A 10,492-nucleotide genomic window follows, 5' to 3' on the forward strand; every position below is an offset into this window, starting at 1 on the left:
TTGCATTTACGCCAACACAGCTTTCCACTTAAACTGGAAGTTTTTAATATGCAATAACTTGAAAACAATATCCAAAACATTTAAACAGTATTCCTTATCAATTGCTGTGAGTTAACCTTTTTAATGAAGGTTATAATTTAGTCACGCCACCTAGCGGGATGCTTCTCCTGTAAGTCAAAAAGTGTTAAACAATGTTTTCAAAATCAAATAACATAGGTTAGAATAACAGGACTGAAATGTAATCAAAATAACAAATATATGGACCAAATTGAGATTCAGACAATGACTTGACACGTGTTACTTTACTGACTTAACACGTGGCACAATATTGACGTGACACGTGGCATGAATAATTTTAAAAAAAATTAAGAAAATTCAAAAAAAAATTCAAAAAAAATTCAAAAAAATGAGGAGTTGACACGTGACACATCCTTGACACCGTTAACATCATACTAACGGAATGGACCTAATTGTTACATATTTTCTGAAATATGGACATAATTGAGACTACAAAAAAATCTTAGGACCTATTTGAGATTTTTGAACAAAAATGTGGAGCAAGAGAGTATTTTAACCACACAAAAAATATAAAATAATACAAAAAAAGAAAGGGCAAACAAGGGACAACCGCTAATGTGATTGATTTTTTTCCCTTTGGATTAAAGCTTTTGAAAATAAAACAATCATGTCTTGAAATTATGTGTGGCCATGTTTCTTTATCAAGAAAAAAAAATGATCTTCCTTTGTTACCCATTTTGAGCCTATAAAAAAATCAAAATTTCTTTTCTAATTACCCTGAACAAGTGTCACTTTCATAATGATGTTAACATAATGTTTGCATCTATTTCATTTGACTTGTAATTCACCAATCAAACAATAAAAAAAGTTTGGAAAGACAAAAAATAAAATTGGTTATGCTAAAAAAAAAGAGAAACAAGAGTTTGAAAGTAAAAAAAAAAAAAAAAAAAGAGGCGGTGAACAAAGATAGTCAAATAAATTTTGGTTGTAACTTAAAGACCCTTGTTTTAAATAATCTTTACACCATTTATTTTGAGCCTTCACTATCCATTTTTTATATCCCTTAGCTTTGGCCACAATACAAGCTTAATAAAGTTCACACAAATCAATGATTGGTTATTGTTGTTTTTTAAAAACTTTAATTTAGAAGAAAATATTTTGGTTTGTCTAAAAAAAAAGAAAATTGAAAAAGTGTGTTCAAAGATTTGCTTTCAAATACTGGGGTAGTTTATTTTTCGTTGACTTGTTTCCATAAAGATCCAAAATGCCCTCTCATGAGTAGTCAAGTTAAATCAAGACCATGCCCTCTCATTCTTTCATTCTTCATTAGTTTCCTATCATATTTTTATGCTTTGAGCCTAAACTTTGATCTACCTTTCTCTTACCATTATTCATTATTCTCTCTTTAAATCTAAATTGGGATAGATGTTTCCCTTGTTGTTCATTCATTATAGTCGGGATTATCTTGAATTTGGGCAATTATTGACTTTGATTGTCAGGCTTATATTGGGGCAACTAGTATGAAGTCTCCCATCATTTTCAACATTCTTATGGTATCAACAACTAGGGTAAGCTTAAACACATTTTGCACACTAAGATCAATCTATACCCTCAAATTGGGGCAACTTTTGAAATCCCCATCTTTTTTTTATCAATAAATGGGGCAAGCCTAAACACACATCATCTCCTCAAGTTAACTCTTAATTATTAAATTGGGGCAACTCCTTTGTCAATTACCTCATCTAAGCCCTTTCAAGACCTTTGACAATTTCATGTATGTCACTCAAATAGTGTTCCAAAAATAATGATACAGAAAATAGGTTCTGAATAAACTGATCAAACCATAAAATTGTTTTCAAAGAAAAAATGTCAAAACAAAAAGATCCCATAAATCTAAAATAACAACAAATTGAGGATCAATTGAAATAAGTTTCATACAATGTAAAAGAGGAAAAATACACGAGGCATTCATACATACATCATTCATTTTTGTGAAAAGAAAAAAATTAGCAAACAAATGAACTTTCATCATGCATTCATACATTAATTCATACATCAAGGTTTCAACTTTGTTCATACATATGAAGTTAAAAAAATCATAATATGTGTCATGCATTATGAATATGTCAAAGAGCATAATTTTTATTTATGCGAATAAAAACCATATTCATTTACATGAGTGGTTGCCAAATCTTTCTTTTTCGAAAAAAATGAAAAAAATAATAATATACCTAATTTTAATCATCATGGTTCTCCGGTGTTAGTCAAGGTTTCTACACCTTGTTTCTAAGTGAGTCTAGGTTTCCACTCCCTGCCAAGGTTTCCACACCTTGTTTTTATGTGAGTCAAGGTTTCCACACCTTGCCATGGTTTTTACATCTTATTTCTATATGAGTTTAGGTTTCCACACTTTGTTTCTGTGTGAGTCAAGGTTTTTACACCTTGTCAAGGTTTCTACACCTTGTTTCAATGTGAGTCAAGGTTTCCACACCTTGCCAAGGTTTCTACACCTTGTTTCTAAGTGAGTCAAGGTTTCCACGCCTTGTTGAGATTTCTACACCTTGTTTCTATGAGTTAAGGTTTCCACACCATGCAAAGGTTTTCATACCTAGTTTCTATGTCAGTCAAGGTTTCCAAACCTTGCCAAGGTTTCCACACCTGGTTTCTATGTTGGTCAAGGTTTCCACACCTTGCCAAGGTTTCTATACCTTGCAAAGGTTTCTACACCTTGTTTCTATATGAGCCAAGGTTTCCAAACCTTGCCAAGGTTTTCACACCTGGTTTCTATATCAGTCAAGGTTTCCACACCTTGCCAAGGTTTCTACACCTTGTTTCTATTTAAGCCAAGGTTTCCACACCTTGTTTCTATATCAGTCAAGGTTTTCACACCTTGCCAAGGTTTTCACACCTTGTTTCTATGTGAGTCAAGGTTTCCACACCTTGCCAAGGTTTCTACACCTTGTTTCTATTTAAGCCTAGGTTTCCACACCTTGTTTCTATGTTAGTCAAGGTTTCCACACCTTGCCAAGGTTCTCACACCTTGTGGCTACGTTAGTCAAGGTTTCTACATCTTGCCAAGGTTTCTACACCTTTTTTCTAAGTCAGACAAGGTTTTCACACCTTGCAAAGGCTTTTAAATCTTCTTTCTCTGTTAGTCAAGATTTCTACACCCTGTTTCTATGTTGGTTAGGGTTCCACACTTGGCCAAGGTTTCTGCACATTGTTTCTATGTTAGTCAAAGTTTTCACACATTCCAATCATTTTTTGCACATTGTTTCGTTGCAATATCAGTCATCTGTTATGTAATGGATGAGTTTAGGTTTCCTTTTGGTGTGTCGGCCCTTTGCTAGGCAATGGTCGAGTTCAGGTTTTCTTTTGGTATATCGGCCCTCTGCTAGGAAATGGTCGAGTTCAGGTTTTCTTTTGGTATATCGGCCATCAGCTATGCAATGATCGAGTTCAGGTTTTCTTTTGGTATACCGACCCTCTACTTGGCAATAGTCGAGTTTAGGTTTTCTTCTGGTATGTCGGCTCTTTGCTAGGCAATGGTCGAATTCAAGTTTCTTTTTCATATCGACCCCCTGCTAGGCAATGGTCGAATCTGGATTCTTTTTTGGATTGGGACCCTTTACATGATAATGGTCACCGAGTTCCTATCTATTAGTTAGGGACCCTTTCCATGGGAATGGTCATAAGTATCCTTAATTTAGTTTACTTCTTTTCTTGCTTTTCTATTTAGTTTTATAGTTCTTTTTTACATCCAGACGAAATTAGTATTTTTATCTTTACTTATCCTTTACTACGATAATATGAAAAGTTAAATTTTCCTATTATCTAGTAAAATCTAAGTAAAGAGGGACAACTGTCAACATCCAATTTCGTCCCGGCAAATAAATTTGTTCTAAAAAAATAAAAAAAAATTTAATGATAGAAAAAAAAAGGAGAAAAAGGGAAAAAAAGTGTTATAATTTTTCTTTAACTTTCTAGCATTAAAAGAAGAGAGAAGGAAGAGCCCAATTTGTTTTTAACTGCCACACCCTTTACATGAGTCCAAATGTTTTATACATATCTTTACCTCCACTATTTGTTATTTACACTCCTCACATGACATGTCAGAAAAGGATATTTTAAAATCTATGTTTTTAGAGAAGAATACGATTTTAATAATTAGAAGCAAATATTTCCGGTAATAATGCTTTTTAGAGAAAGATAAATATTTTAATAATTAGAAGAAAATATTCCTGGTAATAATTAGAATAAATTATATGAATATTATGTTATGATTTGATTTACGTAATATGTTGCATCAGGATCTTCATGCACCGGAAAATATATTTCATTATATAATTAAAGACTAGGATTTCAGTGGTATCCCAAGGTGTCTACATAAGTACGAAATCTCTCAAATGCAAGACACACATAATAAAATTTGAAACTTTTTTTTTATTACTAGAGCACACACACCCACCTCACTATTCTCTCGGTCGGATTTGCTTTGTTCATGGCCTTGAAAGAGCACACATGCAAAGGGAGATCACCTCACTAACCTCTCGATCGAATTTGCTATGTTCGTGGCATTGAAAGGTAAGTTCTTTTTTGCTCCTAATGTTATTCATGTATTGGTGAGCATAGAAAAATTAATTGATTGTGAATCTGGATTTCGTTACTCTATTACAATATCAAGTGTATGACTAATTGACTCAATATACTGTTGAACGCGTTTGAGGTCTAATGTTATGTAATTCTGGGCTGAATTCATGATTGATATGTGTCGTATGACAACATTATAAACTCCTTCGTAAGCTTTTAATTCTCCTTTTTTTAGAAAATAAAAATAAATATACTTCTTTTTTTTACATATAGTTTTTGGACATCATGTCAAGTCTTGGATTTGCTTGATAATTTAATTTTATATCATGTTGAATCTCATATTCTCTTGATAATATAAAAATATAAAATTATAAAATATCAACCAACAAATATTTTTACAAAGAACTATGTGATCCCTGATTTTCCAAATGGAAATACGTAGGAGCGAGGTACAATCTTTGTCTGGCCAAAAAATAAAAAAAAAATTATTTTGTTTTTTATCTTTATTATTTTGTATATGTATTTATTTTGTTTGATTTTTGAGAAACAACAAATATTTTAAAACATATACTTTTATCTTGCATACTTAATTACAGGGAACCGTCTTAGGACGGATGTTGTGGGGTACTAATACCTTCCCCACACGTAACTGACTCCTGAACCTAAATTTGGTTTCGAAGACTATTCTTTTTTTAAGGTTTTTCTATAGTTTTCTATAATAAAATATGGTGGCGACTCCTTTGTATCTTTTAAAATATTTTCACCATCCCGCCGCGATTTCAGTTGCGACACCTGATATTAAATTCCATACTGCAACTATGGTGGTTGATTATTCTTTTAACTGCCAAGTACTCTAGGCAACTTTATAAGCACAGTAAGCATACCACTTACATGTATCTTTTTTCCCTAAACATTTAACACACACCCTTCATTTGTCGTTACTAAAAATCTTCAATTTCCTACCATTGTCCACACCATAAGTTCTTATAGCTTCTACAAACTCTTCCTTTTCTATGAAGTATGTCCCCACCTCCCATTTTTAGTCTTCCATACTTTTGGGCATTGAAATAATCCCAAACTTTCCATAACTGTCTCTATCATGTCCAGATGAATCACTATATTCAACACTATTTAAACTTTCAGATTCCCATTCAGTGTCAAATAAACCCCTATTATGTACATGACTATGATCACCACTTGGTCCACTTAAATCAACTTGACCAATCCCAACTTCCACATCCATATGTTCATTACCTTTCCAAGAGTTAACTTTATCTTTATCATTATGGATACTAACATCCACTGGTTCTTCTTCATTAAGAGTATCCCTTACAGACTCATTCCAACTATTGACATCAAAATCATCCTCATCATCACCCTCCCTCTCTTCACAATCTCCCTTCTCAGCCCCATCAACATCAACTCGACCCTCACTCACACTCTCTTGAATCTTATCGTCTTCATTGTCACCCTCCCCACCCACATCAACCTCAACATGACCCTCACTCACACCCGCATCAACCTCAACATGACCCTCACTCTCACCCATATCAACCTTAACATAACCCTCACTCACACCCACATCAACCTCAACCTAAGCCTTATGGTCCTCTTCAAAGTGAACATCAACTTCATCATGACCCTCACTCAAACCCACATCAACCTCAACCTGAGCCGCATTCTCCCCTTCCAACTGCACATGAACCTCATTCTGATCTTAAATAGGATAATATTCTAACATATTAACTACTTGAGGTTTGTCCATTGTGTGCACAACATACAAGTGAACTTGACCATTGAGTATGGCAATGTTCACCATATGTCATGCCCCTTGGTCATCAGACAACAATTCTAACCTTCCTTCCAAAACAGATCCTCCACCTACTGAATGCACATCTCCTTCACATTGGCATAACCTATTTCCTTCAAAATACCCAAAATCTTGAAGTAACTCCATTTGTCTGGGTCACATACCAAAATACTTATGTCTCCAACATATTATAGTGACACATTCCCCTCAAACCTTCCACCATGGTGAAACACGACTTCGAAATGTGAGTTGTCCATGTCAACAAATATATCTTATCTATATAATCTTGTGAAATATCAAAATACCCAAACAACAAAGCAGATATTACATTTCATACCACTATCACACCGACAAAACAATTTCAAATTGAGGACCACAAGGTGAGCACATTGAGACACAATGGGGGACCACACTGTCAACTAAATCATAAAGAAGTGCTTCATGAACCGCATAACATAAAAAAAATGACAGCACTCATAATATTTAAACACAAAAACCATTAAATAACAAAAAACCCTAAACCCCACGATCTCAACATCATAACATTCAATCAAAACACAGAAACCAAACATTCAACAATTGTGCACCTTGGATCGAAAATGGAAGCCACTTCCTTCTCAACGGAACCTTCAATCGTGCCTTTTAATGGAAGACTTGCCAAGTCGTCGTAACTTTCACCTCGCGATAAAGAAACCCCCAAATCCCATTTTGAATGTTTTTCACATTTATTTTGTGATCAACCCCACTTTTACACATCACACAACACAACGTGCCATGTCACTCGTACTTCAGTAACTTACCAAAACTAATAAGTCAGTTGTTATCCAACTTAACGACGTCCAAAAAAAGAGACTGCATTGATGTAAATTAACAAATTTGGGTATACACAAACTTAAAAGCAGGTACCATTTTGATACATTCTCACGAAAGTGGATATAGTCCGACTAATTTTTTTTTTTATTAATTAAGTGACACATTTCATATCATTATTTTACTTTTTATCTTTATGTTTTAAAAATATGATATTAGCTATAAATCCTTACATTTTTTTAAAGGTAAAAATAAATAATAAATAATAAAAGAATATAAAAATAATTATATTCATTCAATTAATAAAACAATTAAAAAATAATTCTCAATTAAAAATATAATTTTTTTCAATATTTAAGAGACAAAAAATTTAAATAAAAATATTGAAATTCGTAAAAAAATTTAAAATTTAAATAAAAAAGATAACATTTAAAAAATCTATTTTAAAAATATTATTAATAAAACATGATGCTAAATGGAAATGTATTATTTTTTAGAGTGTATACCACCCTAAAAGGGCTAATAAAATAGTTTTAAAAAGAAAAAAAATACATAAAAGGGCAATGTAATGATCCCGTTGAAAAACCATTGCCTTTGCGTGAGAAGCTTCTCAAAAACGCTTTCGAGTGACGCCAACAACACCCTCACCATTTCACCCTTCTTCTCACCCTTTCCCTATATAAACAAATTTCTGTGTACTGTTTGGTGAGTCACTGCAACGGCATGGAGGATAGTTTCAGAGTGCGAGTGGAGAAAGCCTTTGGTTCTCTTCCAATACCCTCTTCTTCTATCAACTCTCTATGGTCTCTCACCGAAGACGAAATCGATAACAAACGCTCCAAACGAACCCACCAACCCCAACCCCAACCCTACCCTTTTTCCAGTTCGCGGGTTCAGCTGGAGGACCTCGACGATCTTGAAGACGACGACGACGAAGAAGAAGCGCCACGTGGACCCTCTAAACCCCCCGATTACAATGATGAACAGTGGCAGATTAGGTCTGGTATTGGCCAAGATTGCACTCTTGATTACGAGGTATATATACCGCGCATCCCTCTTTATTCTTTCCCCCCAATACTATGTTATTAGGAACTAACATTATGTAGTTATAATTTTAATTCAACCAATTTGATGATGCAAATTGTTTTTTTTTTTGCGATGAAGGAAAGCCCTTTCCTTTTAATTTGGGTTTATTGCCCCTCTTTTTTTGTGTGTGAGGAAATTGTGTAGGAAGAAGAATTTTAAACATATAGAAGAGTCGGTTACTGTTACCACTTAGTTCGCCTATAGGTTCACTGGTACCTCGTTGTTCCACCTTAACAAGTGATCTCTAAATTTGAGGGCTTTTTGGTTTAATGTGAAAATTTGTGTAGGAAGATGAGTTTATTATGAAGGTGATGGACTAAAATTGTATACTTAAATTTCCTATATAATGAAACATGTGGATCGAATCGGATGGGGTTGTTTCATTCTAGTCAAATGGTTTTGTGTTTGAACCCAGGGTATGCCTACTGCCTGTAGAGTAGTCCCACCCGGTTCAAGCAACTGTAGAGGATACTTGTAGTCTGCACCAAATTCCTTTTGTTGTTGTTGTTGTTGTTGTTGTTATTTGTGTAATCAAATATATAATTAAACTTGAGAAGGGCTCTCTGTTTTTTTCTATGTGATTCTTGTTTTTTGTTGTCACATTTTGTTACTAGTTTTTCACCATCAAAGTTTGGATTGGAAAAGAGAAGTGACTGAATCACACTTTATGCAGGAAGAGGAAGATCAATATGACAAACAGGCTATTGGCAAAGAGGATTCGGATGATCGTGTGTACATGAAGGATGTAAAGGACGATGGAGTTGAGATTAGTTCTAGCAGTGTTTTCCCCACCTCGTTTAGAGATTTTGTGCGAGATCCACGTGCAAATCATTTGGCTGCGAGGATTAGGCTGAAGCAGGATGATGAAGCAGCTAAAAAGATTGATGCTTTACATGTCTCTGAGAAATCCACACCAGACATAGGCGGTGGTGGAGATGCGACTAACCCCAAGTCAATTTTGAAGAGTAAGGATAATTCTGGGGAGTCCAGGCCTCAGAAACGGGTTCGGTTTGATCCTGAATGTGATGATAAAGATAATTATGATGATGATGGGCACGAAGAAACCAGGGATGTTCGCATGAAGACCTCTTCAATGGAAGAGGTTCCTGCTTCGGACCAGTTGTCAAAGTCACAAGAATTTAATTCAGCAGTTCCTGATTACATTCGAAATCCTTCAAGATACACTCGATATACCTTTGATGATTCTCCTAGTGAAATGGATGACAAATCAAATAAGGAAGCATACATGAGCTTCCTTTCGCAGTTGAATAAGGGAACTGCATCTCAAGCGGATGATGTTCTGGATGATCTTCCATCTGTAACCTTTATATCAAAGAAGAAATCCGGTGATGCCCGTATGCGTGACAGTGAGATGGTTTCAAAGAACAAGCTTGATGCTGGCGTGGAGGCCGTAAATAGAAAAAGCTTCCCTGTTGGCATTGCTGCTGGTGACTCTGAAAACAGTGACGTTTCTGCAATGGAGGAAGATGAACAAGAAGTTGGGGATGCTAAAAAGAGCATGCAGAAGTTCAACCGCAAGTACAGGAAGAAAACCCAAGAGGAGTTGGAGGAGCCGATTGTGTAATATGGTGTAGTTAGTTAAGAAACCTGTGTTATTTGCCATAATCAGACTTGTACCTTTGTGTCTCTCAGACTAATGGTCTCATTCATACATTTGTTGAACGACATCATGTGCCTTCAGTTTCTAGATGGATAACTGCTGTAGATGTTAACTTTAACTCAAGCGTTATAAGCAGAGGTAAAGATTAAGATGTGTTAAAGTATTTTGTTTGTTTAAAAGTATCAAATACTGAAGAGTTGCCCGTTGCAATTTTCACTAGGTTTAATTCGTTAGTTTCAATCTGTTTCGCTGAGTTTATAATGTGGCATGTTACAATTAGTTTTTTAGGGTGTATATACAATTGTATGCAAGAATTAAAAGCATGTGTGCAAAGTTGTATCACGACATTGGGGACCTCATATTTATTTCTTCTGTACCTCCCAAATTTTTTTAATACCAATTCTATCTGAGTAAAAAGTAGAAAGTAAATCCTAATTCGCATTCCCGTTTACGTGCGCCGAGAAAGAACGCGTGTAACTCCCTCTCTCAGTTGAACCTCACAGTTGGATCGCTTCTCCCACTCTTCGTTTTCTTCGTTTCCGTTCTGTCTTCACATC

General features: G+C 34.9%; 1 protein-coding gene across 1 annotated transcript; it reads left to right on the top strand.

Moving 5' to 3' along the window:
* The first annotated feature begins 7,818 nt into the window (after positions 1 to 7,818).
* Positions 7,819 to 10,145, top strand: LOC114194249 (midasin-like protein). The gene is made up of 2 exons (XM_028084374.2): positions 7,819 to 8,263; positions 8,988 to 10,145. Exons 1-2 carry the CDS (start codon positions 7,952 to 7,954, stop codon positions 9,897 to 9,899), a joined length of 1,224 nt encoding a protein of 407 aa, XP_027940175.2. The 5' UTR covers positions 7,819 to 7,951; the 3' UTR covers positions 9,900 to 10,145.
* Positions 10,146 to 10,492: the final 347 nt, after the last annotated feature.

This window comes from Vigna unguiculata, chromosome 1, assembly GCF_037176805.1.
Source record: "Vigna unguiculata cultivar grain cowpea cultivar isolate G323 ecotype 2 chromosome 1, ASM3717680v1, whole genome shotgun sequence".
NCBI lineage: Eukaryota > Viridiplantae > Streptophyta > Magnoliopsida > Fabales > Fabaceae > Vigna > Vigna unguiculata.